Source organism: Leucopleurus acutus (genome assembly GCF_964270905.1).
Source record: "Leucopleurus acutus genome assembly, chromosome: 16".
Classification (NCBI taxonomy): Eukaryota; Metazoa; Chordata; class Mammalia; order Artiodactyla; family Delphinidae; genus Leucopleurus; species Leucopleurus acutus.
Genome location: NC_139158.1, coordinates 66,416,909 through 66,444,872, shown reverse-complemented (window position 1 = coordinate 66,444,872; position 27,964 = coordinate 66,416,909). Strand labels below are relative to the sequence as shown.

The window sequence follows — 27,964 nt, the reverse complement described above, 5'->3', positions numbered from 1 at the left end:
TAAAATAAAAGAGACTTTATCATTAAAAGTATTACTAGAGATAAGAAGGCTGCTATATAATGGTAAATGTTTTAATTTATAAGAATATATAACTATCTTAATTTTATATATACCTAATGACATAGTTTCAAAACAAAAATTGATAGAATGATAATTCAATACATCTCTCTCAGTATTTGACAGAACATGGAGACAAGTCAGTATGGATATAAAAGATGTATTTATCAGATAGGGATAGGTTATGCCTCAGTAACAAAAAACTCCGAAGTCTCAGTGGCTTGGTTCAACAAAGGTTTATTTGTCAGTCACACAAAGTCCAGTGAAGTCAGGCAATTCTCAGGACAGTTCTCCTCCAAGGAGTGACCCAGAGATCCAGTCTGCTCTCATCACATGCCTCTCCCATCTCACTCTGTAGTTCCCACAGATGCTTCTAAAGAAGAGAAAGTGTGGAGGAAGCACACTGGCTCTTAATTGCCTTGGCTCAGAAGTTACACATATCATTTTCATTCACATCTCTTTAGCTAGAACTGGTCACACATTCTCTCCCATCTCTAAGTATACTGAGAAGTGTAGTCTGCCTATGTCTCCAGAAAAGAGAGGAAAACCAGGCCGGAGTGGGAACCTATAGTCTCTACTCAGAGGATTTGAACAAAACAGTGAAAAAACTTGACCTAATAGACATACATAGATAACTCTGTGTCCAACACCTTATTTTCAGACACATAAGACAATTTACAAAATTTGACTATAACCTGGGCTGTAAAGCCAGTCTCACCAAATTTCAAAGAACCAAAATCATATAGAGCATATTAGCTAACCAGCTATTTCTTATAACTAAGGTATAAATCAATAATAAGAGATAATTAGAAATTTCCATATGCTAGGAAAATTTTAAATACACTTCTAAATAACCTATGGGTTAAAGAAGAACTGATAAAGGAAGCTAAAAAATATTTTGAATGAACTGATAGCAAATTAATTCATATAAAGATTTGTGAGTGTAGGTAAATCAGTACATAGAGGGAAATTTATAGTCTTAGATACATATGTCAGAGAAGAAAAGAAGCTGAAAATTGATAAAATAAACATCGACTCCAAGAAGTTGTAAAAAATGTCAAGGCATGGGACTTCCCTGGTGGTGCAATGGTTGGGAATCTGCCTGCCAATGCAGGGGACACGGGTTCGATCCCTGGTCTGGGAAGATCCCACGTGCCACAGAGCAACTAAGCCCATGCACCACAACTCCTAAGCCTGTGCTCTAGAGCCCACGAGGCACAACTACTAAAGCCCCCACAGCTAGAGCCCATGCTCCACAATGGGCAAAGCCACCATAATGAGAAGCCCGCGAGCTGCAATGAAGAGTAGCCCCCCGCTTGCTCCAACTAGAGAAAAGCCTGCGCGCAGCAATTAAGACAAAACACAGCCAAAAAAAAAAGGAATGTCAAGACAAATTCAATAAAAGTAGGAAGAAGTAAATAATAAAGGCATGAACAGAAAATAATAAAATAAGAAAGCAAAGATTAAAACAGAGCCAAAAGACAGTTCTTTGAAAAGGTAGTAAAATTGATAGACCCCTGAAGGAAATTGGTCTAGAGAAAAACAGAACTGGCACCAAGAAAACAATATTAGGAATAAAAAGTGGGACATCACTACAGAGGCTGCCAGCATTAAAGAAAAACGAGGGTATTCTGAACAACTTTGAGTCAATACATTTGAAAGTTTAAATGAAACGGACAACCTGGAAAGGTGTAATATACCAATTTTGACTCAAGACAAAATAGAAAACCTAGAGAGTCCTCCAATAATTAAGAACACTGAAAATCCCTTTCATTAAGAAAACTTTAAGTCTAGATGGTTTCACCGGCCAGTTCTATCCAACATTCAAAGAAGAAACAATTTTAGTCTTCTAGAGAACAGAGAAACAGTAGATAATCCCCAATTCATTTATGAGAGTAACATAACCTGCCTACCAAAACAGCAAAAGGATACAGCAAGAAAAGAAAGTTACAGGCCAATTTTACTCATAAGTATAAATGAAAACTCCTTAATAAAGTGTTAGCCACATAAATCACTATATAAAAGGCTACCACAAAAGTGGGCTAATCCCAGGAACACAAGGTTGATTTAACAATAGAAAATCTATTCATACAATTCAGCACATAAACTGATTAAAGGACAAAAACTACACGCAGAGAACCATTTGATAAAAAATTTATATTTAGTCATGATTTTAAAACTAAAAAAAAATGATAATCTACAACATTATGAACAGAAGGGAATTACCATAACTTGATAAAGATTATGTCTGTGGCTACCATAATTAATGGTAAAATATTGCAAGCTTTTCCTTTTGAGATCAGGACGTCAAGGATGCCCACTGCACCCATTTTATTCAACATTTTACTGGCAGTCTTATCCAGTGCAGTGAGGCGAGAAAAAGAAATAAAAGATGTTAAGAGTTGGAAAAGAAATAAAAGTCATCTTTCAAAGGTGCTATAATTAGTATATATAGAGAAACCCCAAATGATCTACAACTATGTTATCTAAATTAACAAGAAAATTTAGCATTTTTATTGGATTCAAAACAAACATATTAAAAATATGTTTCCATATAATCACCCACTGAATTATTGAAAGAAGCTACTGGGGGGAAGATCTGCACTTGGGGGACAAGAAGGTCTTCTGAACGTTCAGAGATAAACCTGTTGGAACAGGTTACCCTGTGTGTGAGTGAGCTTCCTGTCACTGGAAGGGTTCAAGCAGGGACAGGATGGGCTGCGTCCAGGGGTGCTGGAGAAAGAAACTGGGCTCAGAGTGAGAGGCTGGTTCTCCCCAGGCTGGACCTCAGCTCTTCTCACACTTGTCCCTGGGAGGCAGCCTCTCTCCTTTCTTCTGGTTCCTCTCAGAATCAACTTAATCCTTCTGGTAAAGTGGGTAAAATAAACCAGGATTTATGGTTCCAGAACATGTTGTAACAATCCTTAATCTTATCGCTGTCCACTTCCTTCTCCTAGGCTTTCCTTTCAGAGAAAACCCACAACGGCATTTCTCTTGCCCTGCCTCCTGCCCCCACCCCCGCCCCACCAGACTTATCTACCAAGTTCAAGTTCTGTGGCAAACGGAACAGCTCCCCCGATGGCTGTAGGTGCCGGCCTAGGGGCTTCTCCACAAGCACAAACTTGAGTGGGTTCACCCTGTTCAAAGCCTTCAAAGTCTCCCCGCTGCCTAGAGTCATGGTTTTTTTCCAACAACAGACCCCTTTGATAAAGGCAAATCTTTCCTTGCAAATAGCACCCCACTGAGTATTTACTCGGTTCCCAGCACTGTGCTAAGGCTTTACGGGCTTGATTCATGGAATCCCCCATGAGTCCCCATGAGGTAGGACCTATTATTAGCTCCCCAGGTCACTAAGTGGGGACTTGGGACTGGGACTTTCTCAGTTCAGGCCACACACTCTGAAACACCATGCCATCTGGTTTGGTTTGGTTTGGTTTTTGTAACTGTTTTTCCAGTGAAATTTAACATAGTCCCTTAAAGGCACAACACAAAGGCACAACACGGAACAGTGCAGCTGCTTTCGCTGGAGCAGGGATGGAGGGCCTGGACTTCTCAGCTTTGCCACCTTATCCCCCAAAGCAGCTCCCCCATACCACCCAGCCACCATCCATAATCCTCACCAGAGGGGCCCAGGAGGTAGAGCACATAAGCATGCAGACCTGGGTCAGTCCTGTGCTCTCTAGCTACCTGACCTTGAGCCTTGGTTTTCTCACCTGCAAAATGGGGCTAATAGGCCTTCCTACTTTCGTAGGGTTATTGTGAGGATTAAACGAGATGGTGAATGTAAGGGCTCATCATCCAGAAGGTGCTGCATACATGTTGTCTGCGATTATTGGTGGTCTCTGTGGATTGGGGTAGCCCCTCGGCACCTCCCTCTGGACTCTCAACACGGCAAACCGGGGGCCGTGAGCTCTGGAAGATGCCGCAACCCAGGTTCACGTCACCTGTTGAAAATTCATCCTCTGGTCATAGCACTTTGCCGGGCCCACTGTGCCTTTACCTGATTGGTCGCTGTCTGTCTCCCCCCAAGACTCTAAGTGCCATGAGGACAGGGATTGTTTCTGGTTTTGCTAGCTGCATCCATAGTGCCTATCACCAGGGGGTGCTTAAGAAACACCTGTTGAATTAAAAAAAAATTAAAGTCCTTGGGAAGATGATAAAACTATAACTCTGAAACATAATTTGTTAGAATCACAGAACTCCAGGGCTCAAAGGGGGTTCAGAAACCAGCCAGACAATTTCCTCAGAGGAAACTGAAACACAGGGACAGAGAAGGACTTCCCGGGATGCAGAGTGAGTGAGAACAGGACAAGAAGCCAGGTCTCTGTGTGACCCCCTCACCTGCCATTTCCCATCTGTCATAAGCCCCACTTACCTTCACCATTGGCACTTGATGAATGCTAACTGATCACCTCCATCAGCCCTAAGATCTTGGCACAAAAACTCCAGAAGCTGCTGGCAAAGCCTCCTTTCCGGTAAATTCTTTTCTTAGCTCTGGAACTACTGGTTCCAAAGACGCACAACCGGTCCTGAAAATAGCCATTTCACCCCAAATTAAGAACAAGCCCTGTTTTTGAGGATTCTCAATTTGGGGTTCCTCTCAGGCAGAGTTCTAGACCATCAGAGTTGGCAGGGACCTGAGATACTCTGGGCCAATTCCAGAAGGGGAAACTGAGGCCAGAGAAGGACAGAGACTTTCCCAAGGTCACACAGGGAATCAGTGACAGGGCTGGGACCAGAACCCGGGCTCTCCACTCTCTGGCCAGTGCTCCTGTCTCTACAGCAGGCTGTAAGTAGTCGGACTGGATTAACTTGAAGGTACTTGCAGGCTCTGATCTGAGGCTAATAGAGTCTTCTTTGAACAGGGGTGTGGTCTTCTTCAGACTGTGGTCAGCTGTGCAAACTCCTGTCACAGGTCCTCAGCACAGAGTAACTTTCTACGTGCAAAAATGACAATATGGCATTCCAAAACAAATTGGCATTCCAAGGACAAACTGATATTCCAAAAAAACAAAATTCCAAACTGGTATTCAAATTAGTTGCCAACATTAAAAAACTATTTTTACATGCAAATCCAGGATTCCACATTCTCCTAGAAAAATCAGACAATCTGGTAATACTGATCTTCCCTTCCGGCGTGCGACACTTGGCTGAACTACACAGCAATTGTCACACATTTGCCTGTCCACAGCTGGCCAAATTGCCTCCTTCCTATTGCCTCCCCAGGTCCTGAAGGCATTTGAGTTTGCAGCCCCTGTTCTATTGAGATTTGCGAATCCCCTCTGTAACTATTCCCCAGATAAGGGGTCACATAGGCACTGTTTGTTGCCTCCAGGGAGTTTGCTTCCAGTCTGTTCCATGGTTGGCCACTTAGATGGTGGTGGGGAGAGAGAGCTTGATTTGAACCATGGCCGATCTGAATTCATGTATAACAGGTCATGCTGTAATGTACTTCCAAAGCCTAATGAACTTTAATTACCTCAGAACCAGGACTGAACATGCTTGTTTTGGTTGAGGCAGATAAGAAGGCCCCTCTTGGAAATGACTTCATAGACTGTCAAGCCATCGAAATGAAATCCAGATGCCATTGCATTCTGGGCAAACTAGGGGTCAAGTCTGGATGGCCCTTTGGAAGTTTTGAAGGCAACCAGTGCCGATATCAAGAGGGTCTGGAGGTCTGTCTTCAGGTTCTTGAGCAATGACAGCACTCAGATAAATTGCCTTTCTATGACCTTGCCAGGGGCTGTCACCACCAACCCGTGTTTCATAATCCATGGAGGTGGGGGAGGTTTAGAGTAAAGACAGGCCGCTGAGCAATTCATCAGGAGGTGGCCCAGGAAATCTGGGCAGACACTCTTAGAGAGTTCTTGGCAAGCTTCAAATTTTGGAACTTTAAAAGCAATGGCTTCGTTCCTACCACATGTATCAGCAGTCAAATCTCAAAGCCAACAGAAATATTAGAGTCCAGGAGTATTCGATATGGGAGAGCCCTTGTATGTTTCATCTCGTCTAACTCTCTACCTTAATTGAGAAGTACCCTACAGCACCCCGGACAAGAAGGGTCAGCCAGCCTTGGTGGGGCAATGTCTTCCTGATAATGGGTCAGAAGCTGTCCCCACTGAAACGTCCAACTCCTGTCCCCACTTTTATCCTCAAAATAAGAACTATTTTTATGCCTGCCTTTATCTATGTACGTTGAGCACCACCATACTTGCCCTCTCATCTGCAGGCTAAACTGTTCCAAGTCATCCTTCCTGGGAGGCCTTGATTTTGAGGCCTAGCTACTGTCCTGCAATTGGCCAGTGCCCCTTTTCAGCATCTTTTCACAACAGCTGTGACTTTAAAAGGACACAGTTCTTGCTCTATGGCCTCCAGAGAAGAACGGCTGAGTCCAGCTGTACCACATCCCAGGCTCACATGCCCAGTTTGCACTGATTGTTCCACAACAGTAAACAGCTTTTATTTATTTAACAAATACTCATGTAGCTCAGCTTACTTTAGCAATATTCATTAAATCCCCATAACCCTCGGAGTTACGAGTCTATTATTGTCATCCCTGGTGTACAGATGATGAAACCAAGACACAGGGGAGTAAAGTCACTCGGCCAAAGTACCAGTTAAGTGGGGAGGCTGGGGGGCTTCCCTGGTGGCGCAGTGGCTAAGAATCGACCTGCCAATGCAGGCGACACGGGTTCGAGCCCTGATCTAGGAAGATCCCACATGCCGAGGAGCAACTAAGCCGGTGCACGCCACAACTACTGAGCCTGTGCTCTAGAGCCCACGACCCACAACTACAGAGCCCGCACGCCTCAAGCCCGTGCTCCACAACGAGAAGCCACCGCAATGAGAAGCCTGTGCACCGCAACGAAGAGTGGCCCCCACTCGCCGCAACTAGAGAAAGCCCTCGCGCAGCAATGAAGACCCAACGCAGCCATAAATAAAATAAAATAGAATACAATTTAAAAAGTGGGGAGACTGGGACTCAAACTCAGATCATTGGAGTCTGGAGCTGGTGCCCGTAACCTCCCTGTGCTGCCTCTCTGTGCAGTTGTTCATGTTAAGCACAGCGATGAAGATCTCTAGGGAGATCTGGAAATACTTTGTCTCCTGGGTAAGTCAGCCTCAACCTGAGATGTGAAGTGACTTGCCTTAAGTCACTCCATTCTGCAGTGATGGAGTTGGGACTTCACCTGGGTTCCAAGTTCAGGGCTCTTTGCTCTAGCCTAGAGCATGCCGGGTGGGCTCATCAGATTTAATTGAAGGGGAATCCTCCAGGGGAGCAACATCACAAAGATCCTACCCAGGGAAGTGAAATGCATTCTAACCTGGCTTTGAGCCCACATGCATATCTAACAGTCCACAATTACCCAGTGGGTTCCTGGTCCAGGGAGACAAAAACTAATTAACCTAAGCATCTGATATTTTGAAAGTGCACGTTAGGAAATACATGGAGACCTCATTAATTCATACCCCAATAATTCAGCAGTCATCATGGTCTCTTGTTGGGCTGAAGTACATATTACATTAACCCAGAGATGGGCAGACTTTTGTAAAGGGTCAGATGGTAAATATGTTGGGAAATGTGGTCATACACAGCCTGTTGACTCCTGCACAGCTGCATGAAAGTGTTCCTGGGGCCTGAAACATTTCCTAACAGGAAGGTAAGGAGCCCTCACAGCTAGTGCTGGGCATATCACCTTGTTTGCAAATATCTTTCCCCTGCTAACAGGTTTGATGTATATGTCTTTGTTCTGCTTAAGTGGCATCTGGCCAACCCCACTGCTTATATCTGTTCCTGGGGAGAGGGAACAGGGTCCTCCTCCTGCAGCACAATGAGGGGCACATGCAGACCATCTTCCTGTGTCAGCTGCAGGACAGGACCCGCTGACCATGGGGAACCAGTGCTATTAAAGCAGGTCTCGCTTTCTTCTGTGAGTAAAGCATCATTCCATCTAGTGCCTATGTGAGCTGTGTCTTACTTGGTGACTCCGACACCTGAAACCATGCACCTTAAATTTCTTACTATCTCTGCCTTTTAATTGAGGTATTTAGACATTTAATGTGATTACTGATATGATCAGATTTTAGCATATCATCTTGCTATTTGTTTTCTACATGTCTCATCTATTCTTTGCTTCATTTTTTCCTTTTTCTGCCTTCTTCTGGAATATTTGAAAATAATTTTTATGATTTCATTGCATCTCCTCTGTTCACTTATTAGCTACAGCTGTTTGTTATTTTCATGGTTGTTTTAGACTTTTTAGTGTATATTTTTACCTTATCACATTCTACTCTCAAGTGACATTATAACACATCACGAATACTTATAATAATACTTATAATGTATAAGTAATCCTTATATAATCCTTATAATAAGGATAATATAATATAATAATAATAATAATATAATAATCCTTATAATAATACTTCCATTTCTCCCCCTTCTGACTTTATGCTTTTGTTGTCATATATTTTGCTTTCTTGTATGTTATAAAACTCGAAGTACATTATTATTTTTGTTTAAACAATTATCTTTCTTTTAAGATTTTCTTTTTGATGTGGAATATTTTTAAAGACTTTATTGAAATTGTTACAATATTGCTTCTGTTTTATGTTTTGGTTTTTTGGCCACAAGGCATGTGGGATCTTAGCTCCCTGACCAGGGATTGAACCCACACCCATGCACTGGAAGGCGAACTCTTAACCACTTGACCACCAGGGAAGTCCCTCGATTATCTTTTAAAGACATTTAAATTATAAGAAAAAAAATTATATACTTCCCCATGGAGTTATTTTCAGTGCTCTCCATTCCTTTGTGTAGATCCAGATTTCTATCTTGGTATCATTCTTCTTCAGATACCAATTTCTTATTGTTCAGGTCTACTGGTGATGAATTATTTCAGCTTTTGTTGCTTTGAAAACATTTTTCTTTCATTTCCATTTTTTTCTCTCTTTTTAAAAATTAAAGTAAATTTGACTTACAATATTAAATTAGTTTCAGGGATCAAAACAATATTAAATTAGTTTCAGGGGTAAAATATAGTGATTCAATATTTTTATACATTACAAAGTGATCACGAGAAGTCTAGTTAACATCTGTCACCATACAAAGTTATTCCAATATTATATTCCCTATGCTAAACATTACATCCCATGACTTATTTTATAATTGGAAGTTTATACATCTTAATCTCCCTCACCTATTTCATTCCACACTATCCCCTCTGGCAACCACCAGTTTGACCTCTGTATCTATGAGTCTGTTTGTTTTGTTTGTTCAGTTTGTTTTTTAGATTCCACGTATAGTGGAATCATATGGTATTTCTCTTTCTCTGACTTATTTCACTTAGCATAATACCCTCTAGGTCCACCCATGTTGTCACAAATGGCAAGATTTCATTCGTTTTTATAGCTGAGTAATATTCCATTGTGTATATATACACCACATCTTCTTTATCCATTCATCTGTTGATGGGCACTTCGGTTGCTTCCATATCTTGGCTATTGTAAATAATGCTGCAATGAACATAGGGGCACATGTTTCTTTTAGAATTAGTGTTTTTGTTTTCTTCACAAAAATACCCAGAGGTGGAACTACTGGATCATATGGCAGTTCTATTTTTAATTTTTTAAAGACTCTCCATACTGTTTTCCACAGCAGCTGTACCAATTTACATCCCCACCAACAGTGCACGAGGGTTCCCTTTTTCTCCACATCCTCACCAGTACTTGTTATTTCTTGTATTTTTGCTGATAGCCATTCTGACAGGTATGAGGTAACATCTCATCGTGGTTTGATTTGCATTTTCCTGATGATTAGTCATGTTGAGCATCTTTTCATGTGTCTGTTGGCCACCTGTCTTTGGAAAAAAAGATCTATTCAGGTTCTCTGCTCTTTTTTTTTCCTCTGCCCATTTAAAAAAAAAAATAGGGTTGTTTTTTTGATGAGTTATATATTTTGGGTATTAACCTCTTTTTGCCAAATTGTTCACACACACCTTCTCCCACTCAGGTTTTTGAAAAATTTCCTGATTTAACAATCCATTGCTTGTTTAGTAGCATATTGTTTAGCCTCCATGTGTTTGTGTTTTATGTAGTTTCTTTTTTCCTTGTATTTTATTTCTCATCTCATACCATCATGGTCAACAAAGATGCTTGATATGATTTCAATCTTCTTAAATTTATTGAGACTTGTTTTGTGGTCCAGGACGTGATCTATCCTGAAGAATGTTCTATGTGCACTTGAAAAGAATGTGTACTTTGCTGCTTCTGGATAAAATGTTCTATAAGATATCTACTAAATTAATCTGGTCTAATGTGTTGGTCAAGGCCAGTGTTTTCTTACTGATTTTCTATCTGGGTGATCTGTCCATTGATGTAAGTGGGGTGTTAAAAGTCCCCTACTATTATTGTGTTACTATAAATTTCTCCCTTTATGGTCATTATTTGCCATATGTATTTAGGTGCTCCTCTGTTGGGTGAATATATATTTTAAATTGTTATATCTTTTTGTTGGATTGATCCCTTTATCATTATGTAATGTCCTTCCTTGTCTCTTGTTACAGTCTTTGTTTTGAAGTCTATTTTATCTAATCATTGCTACCCCAGCTTTCTTTTAGTTTCCATTTGAATGGAATTCATTTTACCATCCCCTCACTTTCAGTCTGTGTGTGTCTTTAGATCTAAAGTGAGTCTTTGTAGGCAGCATATACATGGGTCTTGTTTTTTTATCCATTCAGCCACTCTGTCTTTCATGGAGCATTTAGTCCATTTACATTTAAAGTAATTATTGATAGGTATGTACTTATTACCATTTTGTTTGTTTTACGGTTGTTTTTGTAGTTCCTTTTTTCTTCTTTTGTTGTCTTCCCTTGTGATTTGATGACTATCTTTAGTGTTGTGTTTGAATTCCTTTCTCTTTTTTTGGTGTGTGTATTATAGATTTTTGGTTTGTGGTTACCATGAGACTCATATATAACTATGTAAATATGATTATTTTAAGTTGATGATCTCTTAAGTTCAACACCTTCTAACAACCAAGCATTTTTATTCCTCCTATCCATATTTAATGTTTTTGACATCATATTTTACATCTTTATGTTTTCTTTATCCCTTATTTATTGTGGATATAGATGATTTTATTACTTTTGACTTTTAACCTTCCTGCTAGCTTTATAAGTGATTGATCTACTATCTTTACTATATGTTTGCCTTTACCAATAAGATTTTTCCTTTTATAATTTTCATATATCTAGTTGTAGTCTTTTCTGCCTAGAGAAGTCCCTTTAACATTTCTTGTAAAGCTAGTGCTGAACTATTTTAGCTTTTGCTTAACTGTGAAACTTTTTTAAAATATTTATTTATTTTCTTTATTTTTTTGGCTGCGTCAGGTCTTAGCTGCAGCACGCAGGATCTTCGTTGAGGCATGCGGGATCTTTCATTTTGGCATGCAGTCTCTTTGCTGCAGCGCTCAGGCTTCTAAATGTGGCGCGCGGGCTTCGCTCTAGTTGTGGCGTGTGGTTTTCTCTCTCTAGTTGTGGCGTGCAGGCTCCAGGGCACATGGGCTCTGTAGTTGTAGCGCACGGGCTCCACAGAGTGTGGTCTCTGTAGTTTGCGGCACATGGGCTCTCTCATTGAGGTGCGTGAGCTCAACAGTTGTGGTGCGTGGGCTTAGTTGCCCTGTGGCGTGTGGGATCTTAGTTCCCCAACCAGGGATCAAACCCACATCCCCTGCATTGGAAGGCATATTCTTTACCACTGGACCACCAGGGAAGTCCCTGTGAAACTCCTGATCTCTTTCAAATCTAAATAATCGTCTTGCTGGGTAGAGTATTCTTGGTTGTAGGTTTTTTCCTTTCGTCACTTTAAATTTATCATGCTATTCCCTTTTGACCTGCAAAGTTTCTGACGAAAAGTCAGCTGATAGTCTAATGGGAGTTCCCTTCTATGTAACTGGTTGCTTTTCTCTTGCTGCTTTTAAGATTCTCTCTTTATCTTTTTTTGCCAGCTTAATTATAATGTGTCTTGGTGTGGACCTTTTTGGGCTCCTCCAGTTGGGACTTTCTGTGCTTCCTGGACCTAGATGTCTGTTACCTCTCCTAGGTTAAAAAAATTTTCAGCTATTATCTCTTCAAATAGCAACCCCCCCCTTCTCCTTCTGGGTCCCCTGTAACGGAAATGTTAATATGCTTGATGTTGACCCAGAGGTCTCTTAAACTACCTTCATTGTTTCAAATTATGTTTTTCTTTGTTCTGTTCAGCTTGGGTAATTTCACTGTGTCTTCCAGTTCACTGCTCTGTATCATCTAATCTACTGTTGCTTCCTTCTAGTGTATTTTTAAATTTCAGTTATTGTATTCTTCAGCCCTATTTAGTTCTTTATATTTTCGCACTCTTCATTAATCTTCTCACATGTTCATTCATTCTTCTCCTGAGTCTGCTGAGTGTCGTTATGATCATTACTTTGAACTCTTTAGGGCGTAGACTGATTATCTCCACTTCACTTAGTTCTTCTGGAGTTTTGTCTTGCTCCTTCGTCTGGAACATATTCCTATGTCTTCTCATTTTGCCTGTGTTTATTTCTGTATATTAGATAGGTTGGTTATGTTTCCTTATCTTAAAGAAGCGGCCTTATGTAGATGTCCTATGGGGCCCAGCATCACACTCCCCTCTGGTCACGAGAGCTGTATGCTCTAGGGGTGTCCCCTATGTGGGTGGCATGGGCCCTTTTGTTGTAACAGGGCCTACTACTATGGGTGTGCTAGTAAAGGGGTGCTGGGCCCTGGTCTGGTTGGCTGCCAGGCCTTGCCTTGTGCAGTGGTGAGCTGGGTTGGGTCCTGGGGCAGCTGACTGCTTGGTCTGGGGGGTCCTGGGACTGGTGCTGGTCTGCTGGCAGGTGGGTAAAACCCTGGCACTAATGGGTCAGAGAGAAGACTGCAAAGTGATGCTTGCCACCACCAGTGTCCTCATGGTAGAACAAGATGGCTGCCAGATGGCTGCCTCCCAGATGGCTGCCTCCAGTGTCTGTGTCCCCAAGGAGAATCCCAATTGCCTCCTGCCTTTCCAGGAGGCTCTCTAAAGTTAGCATGAGGGTCTTATCCAGGATCCTTTCAAATTACTGCCTCTGCACAGGGACCTGGAATATGTCAGATTTTGTGAGTGCCATTTAAGAGCAAACTCTCTATTTCCCACAGCTCTCCTGTATGCAAGCCTGCTGGCCTTCAAAGTCAATGTTCTAGGGCTTATCTTCTCAGTGCAGGACCCCTAGGCTGGGTAGTCTGATGTGGGGCTCAGATCTCTCACTCCTTGGGAAGAACCTCTGCAATTGTGATTATGCTCTCAACTGTGTGTCACCTACCTGGGTGTGTGGGTCCTGGATTTACTGTATCTTCACCTCTCCTACCCACCTTGTTGTAGTTCTTTATGTCGTTAGTTGTGGAAAATCTTTTCTGCTAGCCTCCAAGTTGTTCTCATAGATAGTTGCTCTCTAAACAGTTATAATTTTGGCATGCCTGTGGGAGGAGGTGAGTTCAGGGTCTTCCTACTCTGCCATCTTGGCCACACCCCCACCCATTTTTTAAGGACATTTTTGCTACATACAGAATTCTACATTTCCCCCCCCCCCTTCAACACTTTAAAGGTGTCATGCCATTCCTTTCTGGTTTGCATAGTTTATGATGAGAAGTCTGCTGCTACTCTGATCTTTGTTCCTTGGTATATGTTTCTTCTTATTCATTATCAGTGGTTTAGCAATTTCACTATGATGTGTCTTAGGATGTTAAGTTTTTTTCATGTTTGTTCTTCTTGAGGACTACTGAGTTTCTTGGACCTATGCCCCTTTAACATTTTTATCATATTTGGGGAATGGCCATTATTTCTTCAAATATGTTTTCTGTCTCTTTCTCTCTTTCCTCTCCTTCTGGTTTGTATTTCTGACAGTTGGTATTGTTTCACAGGCTACTCTTTTCATTCCCTTGCCAGTATTTTCTCTTTGTGCTTCATTTTGAATAATATCTATTTCTGTGCCTTTAACTTCACCGATCTTTTCTTCTGCAGGGTCTAATTTCTTCTGCTGTTAATCCCATTCAGTTTATTTTAATTTCAGATAGTCTATGTATCATCTCCAAAAATTTGATTTGGATTTTTAAAAAATACATTCTATGTCTTTCCTCATTATGTTCATGTTTTCCTTTATATCTCCTTGAGCATTTATAATGTTAATAATATCTGTTTAAAATCTTTGTCAGCTAATTCTATCATCTGTGTCGTTTTGGATCTGTTGAATTATTTTTCTCCTGGTTCTGATCATATTTTTCTGCTACTCTGGTGATTTTTTTTTGTGCCAAATATAATAAACTTTACATTGTTGAGTGTTGGGTTTTGTTGTATTTCTTTAAACAGTGCTGGACTTCATTCTGCCAAGCAGTTACTTGCCGATCAGTTTGAGGATTAATACTGAGCTTGTTTTATGGCAGGCTAAAAGCAACCTTTACTCTAGGACTACTTTAGCCCCACCACAAAGGCATGACCTTTTCAGGATTCTATCCAACACTGTGTATTACAATGTCTCTTCTCTGGCTAGCAGAAACTTCAACTATTCCCAGATCTCTGTGAGCCCTGGGAATTACTGCTTTCTGTTTTTTCTTTCTCTGGAGGCATGGAGTTTCGTCCCACATATATCCTGATCAGAACTTACCTAAGGGTCAAGGGAGCCCTCTGTGGATCTTCTGAGCTCTGCCTCTATGAAACTACCTTCTCTCTGTTATTTCTCCATGTAAATTTTAGCTGCCTCAGCTTTCCTGAACTCTGACCCCTGTCTCCCAGTTCAGTGATACAGTGGGCGTCTGGTTCCCCATCTCTGTGAAGACTGGAAAAATCCTAAATGAGTAAGATGGGCAATTCCCCTCTTCCTGTGTGTTTTCCTTCTCTCAGGGAGTCACAGCCCTGAGATGTCCCAATGCTTCCTGATGTCCAATGTCTGAAAGCGTTTGTCTCGTATATTTTGTCTGCTTTTTTAGTTGTTTATGGCGGAAGGCAGTTCCCACAGCACTTAATCCTTCATGGGTGGAACTGAAAATCTCTATCCTAGTTGTTTTCACCATTGGTTTATACTTTAAAATATCATTTAACTAATAGATGGTGACTTCATTAAAAGTTGTTAGAGACAATTTAAGAAAATTGTGTTGGGAGTTAGTTCATGAATATTTTTGAGTTTCACAATTCTACCAGGAAGTTAGGCTCTGTCAAGATTTTATGAAAAGTTGAACTAGGAAAAGATCTTCAAGGTTAACTCGAATTGATCGAGACACAACCCATTACTTAACCTTTAAATTCACTTTTTAAAGTGTTCAAGATTTTGACAAGGGTGCCAAGACCACTCAAGGGGAAAAAAATAATCTCTTCAACAAATGGTACTGGGTGAGATAACTGAATATCCATAAGCAAGAATGAAGTTGAACTCTTACCTCACACTGTACACAAAAACTAACTAAAAAATGCACCAATGACCTAAATATAAGAGCTAAAAGTGTAAAATCCTAGAAGAAAACATAGGAGTAAACTTTCATGACCTTGGATCTGCAGTGTTTACTTAGATACAACACCAAAAGCACAAACAACACAAGAAAAAATAGATCATAGACTTCATCAAAATTTAAAACTTATATACATCAAAGGACACTATCAAGAGAGTGAAAAGACACCTACAAGATAGGAGAAAATATCTGCAAACCATGTATCTGATAACAGTCTAGTATCCAAAATATATAAAGAACTCTTACAACTCAACAACAGAGACAACCCAATTCAAAAATGGGCAAAGGACCTGAATAGACATTTCTCCAAAGATATACAAAGAACATTAAGCACATGAAAAGAAGCACAACGTCATTAGGAAAATGCAAATCAAGCCCACAATGAGAGAGCACTTCATACCCACTAGGATAGCTATTGTTATGGGTTGAATTGTGTCCCCTCCCCTGCAAAATATGTTGAAGTACTAACCCCTGGTATCTGAGACTTTGACCTTATTGGGAAATAAGGACTTTATAGATGTAATCAAGTTAAGATGAGGTGATTAAGGTGGGCCTCAATCTAATATGACTGGTTTACTTATAAAAGGGGGAAATTCGGACAACGGCACAGAGGGAAGATGGCCATGTGAAGATGGAGTCAGATATCAGAGTCATGCTACCACAAGCCAAGGAATGACTGGGGCTACCAGAAACTGGAGGAGGCAAGGAAGGATCCTCCCCTAGTGACCTGGAGGGAGCATGGCCCTGTGAACACCTTGATTTTGGATTTCTAGCCTCCAGAACTGTGAGACAATGAATTTGCTGTTTTAAGCTACCCAGTTTGTGGTACTTTCTTATGGAGCCCTAGGACACCAACACAGCTATAATTTTAGAAATGGAAAATAACAAGTGTTGGCAAATGTGATGGTTAATTTTATGTGGCTGGGCCACAGTGCCCCTATATTTGGTTGAACATTATTTTGGATGTTTCTGTGGTGTTTTTAGGATGAGATTAACATTTAAATGGATGGACTTTTGAGAAAATCAGATTACCTTCCACAATGTGAGTAACCCATCAAAGGTCTTAATAAAACAAAGACTGACATCTCCCCTTGAGCAAGAAAGAATTATGCCAGCAGACTGTCTTTGGACTAAAACTGCACCTATTTCTTGGGTCTCCAGGTGCTGGCCTACCCTGCAGATTTTGGACTTACTAAGCCTCCACAACTGTGTGAGCAAATTCCTTAAAATAAATCCCTATCTATCTACCTACCTATATCAATATCCTATTGATTCTATTTCTCTGGAAAATCCTAACACAGCAAGGATGTGGAGAAATTGGAACCCTCATCCACTGCTGATGGAAATGTAAATGGTGCAGCCATTGTGGAAAATCATTTGGTGGTTCCTCAATTAGTTAAACACAAGAGTTATCATATGACCCAGGATTTCCACTCCAAGGTATATATCTAAAAGAATTGAAAACAGGTGTTCAAACAAAAATTTGTACAAGAATATTCATAGAAACACTATTGACAATAGAAGATAAAAACAACTCAAATGTCCATCAACTGACTGATAAATATTGATGGATATCCATACAATGGAATATTGTTCAACCATTAAAGAAATAAAATTCTGATAAATGTTATAACATGAATGAATGTTGAAAACACTATGGTGAGTGGACAAAGTCAGATGCAAAGATCACACGTTGTAAAATTCCATTTATATTAAATATCCAGAATAGGCAATTTCATAAAGACAAAAAGCAAATTAGTGGTTGCCAGGGTGTTGGGAGTAGGAGTGACTGCTTAATGACTATGGGGTTGCCTTTTGAGGGGATGAAGATATTCTAAAACTAGGTTGTGATGGTTGCACAACATCGTGAATGTATTAAATACCAATGAATCATACACTTTTAAAATGGCTAAAATGGTTAATCTATATTGCGCATTTTACTACAATTTTTAAAAGTGTTCAAATACACAGAGAAGGATAATTCTTGAACTTACTAATTAAGAAACAAATTGAAGATGTGGAAACGGAACTTTTTTAAGTTAACAAAAATAAAACAACAAATCAAGAATTAAAGGTCGGGCTTCCCTGGTGGTGCAGTGGTTAGGAATCCGCCTACCAATGCAGGGGACATGGGTTCAAGCCCTGGTCCGGGAAGATCCCACATGCCACAGAGCAACTAAGCCTGTGTGCCACAACTACTAAGCCTGTGCTCTAGAGCCCGCGAGCCACAACTACTAAGGCCCGTGTGCCACAACTACTGAAGCCTGCACGCCTGGAGCCCATGCACCACAAAAAGAGAAGCCATCGCAATGAGAAGCCTGAGCACCGCAACAAAGAGTAGCACCCACTCACCGCAACTAGAGAAAGCCTGTGCGCATCAATGAAGACCCAATGCAGCCAAAAATAAAATAAATAAAATTTAAAAATTAAAAAAAAAAAGAATTAAAGGTCATAAAATATGTGTAACCATTGCGATAAGTAGTCTTGTGGAACTACAATCACAAAGCAAGTTTTGTCTCCTACCATCTCCTGAAATCCAACTTGTGGGACTAGCGTATCCCTTAGTTCTAGAAGAAAATCAGGCCTTGACAACTTCTCTAGTCAATCTTACATCATCATCATAATATCATCCTGTAGTCACACTTAAGATGCAAAACAGTCTCAGTTCAGAAGTTTAAACGTCCAATTCCATTATAATAAAAATGGCTTATCATTTGAAGTTGAGGCCTTCTCTGGGCCTGCTGCAGACCATAAGCCAGCATCAGGGAAGTGAGGCCTTCTTTGTGTATTAAGGCTTCTGACCCTCCTGGGGTAGGGCCGTGGGAGTGAGGAAATGAAGGCAAAGCAAGAAAACAGCCTTAGTTGAGGCTTTGTGCTGACTGGGCACTGACTTGGCAAGAGTTTAACTGTCTTTCTCATGTGGGCTCCTCCAACGCTCCTCAGCGTGGCTCATCTGTCCTCTCCTCTCTCCCTGTCATGCCATCTTCATGCCCCAGGGAGCCCTCAAGGGTGACGACTTCCCCATGACTCTGCTTTTTGATCCTTCATCAGCACCGCAAGTTGGAAGTTCATCTCCTGGAGTAAACCCTCGGCTCTTGCTCAGGCTCTGAGATGACTGCGTGCCAGTTCTATTGCACGCAGCCCACATCTGGTGCTTGGGAGGCAGAGACACATCCCTGGCCCAACAAGCTCTGGGAGTGGAGGCTGCACCCACCTCTGCCACCTCTCCTTTGCTCCATCATCAAAGCACCCAGCCAGCCACTGGTATCTCATCCTTTAGATTTTTCCAGGCCAGGGTCTGTACAGTCTATCAGATTGTCACCCTACAGGGGATGCACATATTAAGCTCCAGTGAGGCCCTTTTCCCTAGCCTTGAGGTGAGCGCAACTGGCACCCATTACTCTTGCTGAGGAGACTCCAAACACACAAATGGCTCTCTTCAAAGAAATCCCCACCAAAAATTCTCCTCCTTCAACTCTTTTTTTTTTTTTTTTTTTTTTTTTTGTGGTACGCGGGCCTCTCACTGCTGTGGCCTCTCCCTTTGCGGAGCACAGGCTCCGGACGCGCAGGCTCAGCGGCCATGGCTCACGGGCCTAGCCGCTCCGCGGCATGTGGGATCTTCCTGGACCGGGGCACGAACCCATGTCCCCTGCACCAGCAGGCGGACTCTCAACCACTGCGCCACCAGGGAAGCACTCCTTCTTCAACTCTCAACTCTTCTTTTATATCCTTGATGTGGGTGAGGGAGTTTAAGATGGCTACAGGTTTTTGACCACCTCCATTATAAATACAGCATATGGTATACTTATGTGGTATCTATTGCTGCCTTGCAAAAAACATCTATTTTAACCTCTTGTTGCATGTGCATTTAAATAACTACAATCATCTGAATATAGTAACAGCTACTATTGAGCCCCTACTTTGTCCCAGACATGGTACTAGGTCCTTTTTACAAACATCTCATTTAAAGTTATTAATAGGTATGCTTATAACTACCTTATCGATTTCACGAGTTCATACAGATAACTGGCATTTAAAAATCTACAGAGTGAGGTATTATTAATAAGATTCTCAATAGGAAGAAATATTCTGAAAGCCTAGTCACAGAACTTTAGATCTGGAAAGGACTTCATAGGTTAGTCAACCACACTCATTTCCTTTAAGAAGCAGCTGAGGTCCTGAAAGGCTGAGGGACTTGCCGAAGGTCATCACAGTGAGAGGAGATCAGAAGATGGGGGTTATCATTTGCTACAGCTGCCTCTTATTTTAAAAAGTATTAGGTAAATTCTAATGCATACTGCTAATTTTAAGATTTATCAAACCAGGGGTAGAAGTGAATTCTTAATGTAAAATAACTGTCTCAGAGTCTTAAAAAATTGAACAAACTGGGCTTCCAACACTAGGTAAAGCTGTGCGAATCCTAATATACTGTACAGGAGAATAAAGGATTCTTAATTGAATCTGTGCCTCAGAGTGGAAAAATGATTTTTAAATGGAAAATCCCACAGAGGTGGCGATGAGAAATGAGTTTAGCTAGATGAATGATCTTAAGAGAAAGCAAGAGAGCAAACCAGGTTGGAGGGTGGCTTTTTCTTAAAGATCTCAAATAAACCAAGCGCAGACTGTTTGTCCCCAGACAGTGAGCTACTGTGCTTACTCTCATCTTCCTAGTCTTGGCACTGTCTCGTGTTTTGATCCTCACAGCCTCCAAGATTTCATGTAAACTTTTTAAAAAATAAGCGTTTACAGCACGATGATGATATTATTACTCTATCTATCAAATACTATGGAGAACCCAGAAAATGCCATCCAGCATTCTCAGACTTCAGTCCTGCATTCTCCTGCAAGACAACAATCATATGCTTTAGGGCTGGCAGGTGTCCAGAAACAATTTAGTCCAATACACTTCAAAGATAAGAAAACTGAGGCCCAGAGAGGAAAGCACCTTGCCTAGGAAGGTCACACTGTTAATGGCTCTAATCACAGAGGTTAAGCATTTTGACAGATTCATGAACTCTTGGGTAGTTAGTTCCATCCTCAGCTCTGAGGACCTCAGAGTCACATTTTGTAGCCTGAAGTGCTAATTAAACCAGAGGAATTATGGACTTACTATTTATAGGCAGGAGTGAAGACATTAACTAGGCCATGAAACCTGGGGACACAGAAGGAGATCTTGTCTCCTGAGATTCACATATTACATTCAACCTTTATATTTTAAGACAGAACTTGGTTAATGCATAGCCTCAACTTTCCAAATCTGATCTTCATCTTGGGTTGCATTTAGCCTTGAAGGATCAGGGCTACAGCAGTTTTTTTGCGTCATGAGATAAACGGGATAAAATGGTAACTGTACTTCTTTTGGTAAATGCTGCCCTCACCCAGTAAGAAAGGTTAAAATCATCCTTCTAAACATATCAATTGCTTCAAAGGAAAGTATTTCAAACCATTTTTTGTTATTTTGAGTTTTAACCAGTAATAGTCAATATGCTCTCACCGAATTTAAAAGTGAAAAGAAACCTACAAAAAATGTTTTTAAAAGACATATCACTTGGGTTTGCAATTATCTCATGTTTATTTTACTGTTCAGAGTGGTTTTCACTGTACTGCCAAAATCAAATCTCTCTTACGAGGCCTAGTGGTAAGAACAGAAGTGCTGAAATCAAAGAACCTGCAAGTTTTAATCTGTCGGAGACCGTGTGGTACTAGGCAAAGAGTCATTTAACCTCTCTCCATCAATCCCACTTCTGTACAATGAAGATAAAACTATGAAGGTATCTCTCCTGTGTACTGTGTGAATTGGCTAATTAAAGCTAATTAACCCCCTGGAAAGAACCAAAAAATACTATCTAAGTGCTGAGTATTTATGGGCTACTAAACAGTCACAAAAACTCCTAAGAGACAAGACTCTGCAGAGACAGCACAATCTCTATTGATGATTACTAATTACCCACTGATTACAAACAAAGCTTTGGGTGCTCCCTAACAGGGGAGGGAAAAGAAACATTACACAATGTCATTCAACAACACCATCTTTATTCAAAAATATATATCTATGAGACATTTCAGAATATACTGCTACCGCCAATGGCAGCCTATACTTCTAAATAAAGTCCTAAATTAATATACAAATTTAAGCTTTAAAAATACTCTTTAAGAAAAAAAACAGAACAAAAAACAAGGGAAGATTGAAGACTTTCTGAGAATGAAGACCTGAAGGAAAGGTCCTAGAGGCCAATGGATGCCCTAAGTATAGGAGAACACAGAACAAAATCCACCCACCCCGCCCTGCCAGATCACCTCACACATACAAGGAGAAAGGTTCATTTAAATTAAACAAATGAAGTAGAGAATTAAGAGTTAAAAAACAAAACAGAACTAACTTCCTTACAGGAAGTCCACTAGTAACAGGTGTTAAGAGGCCAACACATTCATTTACATAACTGCTAAAGTTTCATTTCTTGCTCTTGCTGTAATAATTATGCACCAGTTTCTAGTCAAAGACTCAATCAGATAAAACACAGCAGTGGGCAAAATCCATTATGTTATAATATTTTCATCTAGCTGATGACAGCAGATATCTACTACACCTTTTTGGCTGGTTTGTGGCTGGTTAAGACTTTGCTTCCTTGGTGAAAGAAAGCACAGAGTTTGTGCAAGATGGGTCTGTTCAGAAGCAAGCTCATCTGCGGGACTAAAGCAGCACACCACGCGGGGAGGGGGCTTATATGCAGAAACAGCAAAGACTGGAATTTATTCTGCAATTTTAGTAAAAGTCATTTACTGCCCTATGGCCTCTGGGAGAAAAGCTTTATATATAGACTCATTAATTTAATAATGACAGGACAACAGGCAGTGTCAATATGCAAACAACACACAGACCGTATTCAATCTGAAAAATAGCTTAAATGCTACTAGGTTCTACACAGAGTTAAACTGCACACCTGCTATGACTTTTTATCATTTTCACTTCACGGCAGGCAGGAAAGCTTCTTGAAGGGAAGCCTGTTACACTTTTAAAAACAGACGTTATGTTCTAACACGCTGAACATGTAAAATTACATGTAATTGGCTTTTTGGTAATCCTGAAAAGAGCAACTCAAAATAATGGAGATTCTGAAGCCCCCTCCACTGAATTCCTTTTTATATAGCTTTTGGATTTCAGCCTCTGGGCTATAATTCCTGTTACACTATTTGGGCAAATTGTTTTCTGCCCTTTCCAATGTCAAAAATAAGCCTGCCAAATTAGCATGATTTACAGTCAGCAGGCCTAACCTTTACTAAAAGCAAGGTAATAATCCTCCCTAACTACATTATATAGTCATAATGTCAGCTGGCATGATAATGGAATTAAGACCCCCAATTAATATCCCTCACTTTCCCCCTTCCCGAGATGAGCTATTCAGTAACATCTGACACAAAGTACTCCTCCTCCTAGGGGCACAAGGACACGTGCAGTGGTGTGAAGTGAAGGACAGACAAGCATGCACAGAGTGTCATATTTGCAGGGGAGATTTTCAAGTTTAGTCACCATGCTGTGGACACGTGCCCACGCAGTGAATTAAATGTTAGTGTGTGCCCGACTCCCCAAAAGAAAGGGTCAAAGCAACACCCACGCAGAGCCCGGACTCCCAGAATGCCTTTAGCTTTGGAGGCCCACAGTGCCATTTCTAACAACCAACTGGGGCAAAGATCATGTTTCGAGGAACGTGCTCTCTGACAGTGGGTGGCACCCTTGATAAGTGCAGCCTGGGAAGGTTGTTGGATAGGAACCTAAAGCAAATAACTTATGTTTAATTCATGCTTGTGATCTGTTAGTCGTTCTCTGAACTATGACTTGATGTCCCAGATCAGCTTCATTGCTAGATCCTCTAGTCTGCTCACACACGCACCTAACCTTTGACTACGCATTGTTAGAAGTCACAGTAAGGGAGGATCCGAGATTTGGCAAACTCTGTACGGCAAAGTTGCTCAACAGCCGTGCCTCCAACCTCTGGGGTGGATGGCGGCCCGGAAAGCCAACTACTCCAGAAGTGAGTCCCTCAGCAGAAGTTCAAGTGAACTTGAACAAGCCCAACTCAGAAAGGAGAAGCTGCTTTCATGACACAATGCTGTCAGGAGAGACAAGATTCTTCTACACATGATTTTCATAACTTCTTGGGTGTAAAGAGAGAGCTAAGAATGGAAAACCAACAGGGGCGTGGAAACATGAAGTGAGTCTGTATGCTTTCCAAATATAAATCTAAACTGGATTCCATTCGCCACTGTCCTCAATTGTGCTCAACAGGAGAGGCTGGAGAGGAGAATCAGACCCTGCGGTTCTTTCTTGAGGCTGGGGGGGCTGAGCAGAAAGAGGGATAGAACCAGGGGCTACTAGGTTATTTCCAACCATGACTTGCCCTCTTCTTTCTGCTGGTACAGATGGGAGTCTGGGGCATGACACCTGCCTTAGTCAGTTGAAAACAGGTCACCAGCAGAGGGCAGGGGGGCCAAGCCCCCTGTGACGTTGGGCAGCAACGAGAGGTCTGGCAAGCTCTGAATATGGGACTTGAGTTCCTTGCGGACCTGGGTTACCCGAGCAAGCTTCTGTTTATATTCCTAAGGAGACAAAGAGAACACAATGCAGTTAAGTTTGTGTGTGCTGATGGTCAGGTTTAAAGAGGAGATACAGATACTCTCACCTTCTTGCTCTGTGTGCTCCTCACCAGAGAGCCCCTCCCCCATTCAGCTAAACATTCATTCAAACTCTCAAAAGGCAAAACTTTAAATAAAAAAAGGAAAGCTCAAGAGCTCAATACTGGCAACAGTGAATGAAATGGTATTCAGCTAAGCACTTGAGATTTGGAAGTAAAAAGTGATGTTCTGTATTTGCGGTGTCTTTGGTTCTTATCTATTTCAGAATACTTTATAAAATAAAATAAAGCCTAAGCTTTAAAATCATTTTGAAAACTCCACCTAGACATGGCTAGAAAAACCACTATAAAGCTATATTTTGTGTGTTAAACTTAGATTAACCCAGAGTTATTATCTTCGTAGACAAGGACTACAGAAGCTTAAAATTCCCACTGCCACTGCCTGTGTCCAGGACTTCCTTGTTCCACACCTGAGAAGTGCAGCAAGGCCCAGCTGACGCCTTCTAGTAGACTCCCCTGAACAGACTTATCTTCCAGAAGCCCAGCTTTCAAGTCACTCCTCTGAGAAAGGGAAGCATGGCACGGCACTATCTCCATGACTGCTCCCAGCAGCAAGGTCTTCTTACAACCCCCCATGCATATGCCAGAGCTTGCACAGGCCGTTTGTTCAGATTCCCCTCAAGCCTGAAGGGATCTCTTTCTTCTCCTGGTCCTGGCAAAGTCCTGACTCCACTCCTTCGCCTACTTGCTGAGTCCCACTCCTCTAGAAAAATCTTTCCTCCTTATCCAAGACGTTGGTCCCCATCTCCACTGGCCTTCCTGTGCACTGCGCCCCTAACAGACTGCTCTTAGGTACCCTCTCCATAGATACAAGACTTCTATGTTCCCCTAAAATATGACTCCCCTGATGACAGGAACTGAATATACTATTTTCTTTCCTCAGCTCCCAGCTAAAAGGTCTTCTTGGTAAATCTGTATGGAGTAACAACTCTGGGCCATGTGAAATCTGTGGTTTACAATCCCTTTGGGGCTTGACTTTTTCCCTCTAACTGTGTCACCCTCCTTGGTGTTTCTGCAAAGATAAGGAGGTTCCTGAGACTGGGCCCTTGGTGACTAAAGCGTCTCCTGCAGGAAGGTAACAGAAAGCACTGGGCTAAGATGCAAAGCCCTGGGTTTAATTCTGGCTCTTTTAGTTTCTGTGTGACTGTGGATGTGTTCCCTCCTTTCCTTCATCCTTCTTTATCTGAAAACTGAAGGAACTGAACCACCCGTAAGGTTTTTCTTCAAGTTCCATATTCCTTCATGCCAGACACCTGAGAGGCAAAGGGTTTGAGGGCATAAGCTTAAGCACTCCTAGGAAGAGTGATAAGACAGGAAAAAGGTTAAATGAAGAACACTTACTTTGAGTTGTAAAGACAAATTCCAAGCAAGGAGTGGAAGAGGGGAATGGGGAAATGGGCAGGGAGGCTCCACCCCTACATGACTGGTGGCGGTCAGCCTTCCACCTGAAATGAGAGCTGCTCACACAAGTCATCAAACGAACAGACAAGTGACAGGTTAAGAAAGTAAGCTCTCCTGGCACCCCATGTTTTACCTTCGTAGACTTAATACAACTAAAATAATGACTTACGTTAATTATTGATAGTGACTCCTCCATCAAACTAGTAAGCGTCGGGAGGCTAGGACCAGACCTATATGCTTCACCCAGCATCCACCATGCCCAGCAGTGCCCTGTAAACAGTAGGTGTCTACACAGCTACCCAATGAATTAACAATATATAAAAGATAATATCATGCACAAGCACACCACATAAAGTAATCACCTTTCATTCTTGAAACTGAAAACTACTTTCAAATCTGAGGACCTAAAACGTGAAGGTTCTCTGTCCTTCCCTCCACAAATAGTTTTCTTCTTTGGTTTCACAGACTTCACAGGAAATTAATAGAGAAGACCAATTCTCTATTACTGGACATGGATTCATTTATTTAACTTCTCCTGAATTCTAGGTACAAAAAAGGTAAAATAGTTACTGAATAGTTACCCCTTGCTCCCTGCCCAAATCCTCTGACCAAAGCTGACAAATGAAAGCCACCTCAACTCAGAGCCATCCAGTCTTGGTAGCTACAGAGCACTTCAGTTGAAGGAATTCCTCAAGAACAGTTTGAAAATCACCAAGTCTCTAGTGAGCTGACCTGAGATCAGAATCCAAGGGTCCTCACTCTTGGGTAATCCTTAGACTAATTTAATTTAGCAAGTCCACCTGAAGTCAAAAGGAAAGGTGGCTGGGACTTCCCTGGTGGTCCAGTGGGAAGACTCTTGCACTCCCAATGCAGGAGGCCGGGGTTTGATCCCTGGTTGGGGAACTAGATCCCGCATGCATGCCGCAACTAAGAAGTCCACATGCTGCAACGAAGACCTGGTGCAGCCTAAATAAATAAATAATAAATAAATAAATATTTTTTTAAAAAAGAAAGGTGATTGATCTGATAACACCCTCACACTACCTTAAGTTCAAATAACTCTCTTCAAAGGCAATCTTAAAAAAAAAATCCCATTTATTCCTGTTTAGGAGAGTGGAGAGGTATCTCATCATGCTTAGGCTGCTATTATATTCTAGATATCACCACAGAAACTTCATTTTAATAAAAGGAAATATGTTCCATATTAAAGTCCTCTCTTCAGGCCACTCTGAAAGTGGATGGATCATGCCCATACCTCCTTGTGCCATGGGCATTTCTTCTCATTCTCTTCCCATAGGGATTTCTATTTTAAGAGCAGTTGCATGAGCCTAGGAGGAGGGCATCACGAGAGAAAGGATGAAAGTGGGATTCACTGAAAAGGATTAAAAAACACAGAGTTGCAAGATACAAGGTTAATATATAAAAGTCAATTGCTTTCCTATATATACCAGCAATGAACTAGTGGAATTTGAAATTAAAACCCAATACCTTTAAATTAGCCCCAAAACAATGAAATACTTAAGTATAAATCTAACAAAATATGTATAAGATCTATAGGAGAAAAATTACAAAATTCTGATGACTGAACACAGAAGTAAATAAATGGAGGATATTCCATGTTCATGGATAGGAATATTCAATTCTATTAGGATGTCTGTTCTTCCCAACTTGATCTACAGATCCAAGGCAATCTCAACAAAACCACAGCAAGTTATTTTGTAGATACAGACAAACTAATTCTAAAGTTTATATGGCGAGGCAAAAGATTCTGAAGAGCCAACACAATGTTAAAAAAGAAGAAGTTAGAAACTACCTGACTCTAAGACTTACTTTAAGCTGTGGTAATCCAGACAACGCCAATACTGGCAAAAGAATAAACAAACAGATCAATGCAACAGAATAGAGAGCCCAGAAATAGACCCATATAATCAACTGATCTTTGACAAAGGAGCAAAGGCAATACAGTGGAGAAAAGATAGTATTTTCAACAACTGGACATCCACATGCAAAAAACCAGATTTACACACAAATCTTACATCCTTTACAAAAATTAACTCAAAATGAATCAGAGACCTAAAGGTAAAACACAAAACTATAAAACTCCTAGAAGATAACACAGAAGAAAATCTAAATGGTCTTTGGTTTGGTGATGACTTTTTACATACGACACCAATGGCATGATCCATGAAAGAAATGACAAGCTGGACTTCATTAAAATGAAAAATTTCAACCCTGCAATAGACTGTCAAGAGAATGAAAAGATAAGCCAGAGACTGGGAGAAA

At 41.1% G+C, this 27,964-nt stretch overlaps 1 protein-coding gene across 4 annotated transcripts in view; it reads right to left on the bottom strand.

Moving 5' to 3' along the window:
- Window positions 1–221: 221 nt before the first annotated feature.
- Window positions 222–27,964, bottom strand: part of RPRD1B (regulation of nuclear pre-mRNA domain containing 1B) — a 76,206-nt gene continuing 48,463 nt past the window's right edge. For 2 of the 4 annotated variants that reach the window (XM_082857737.1, XM_082857740.1), the window contains one exon: window positions 21,084–24,185. In XM_082857737.1, coding sequence (XP_082713863.1) covers window positions 24,036–24,185 — 150 coding nt within the window. In that variant the 3' untranslated portion in view covers window positions 21,084–24,035. Of the gene's footprint in view, window positions 431–8,489; window positions 9,914–21,083; window positions 24,186–27,964 lie in introns of those variants that run through there. The other 2 variants (XM_082857738.1, XM_082857739.1) reach the window with 2 other exon arrangements.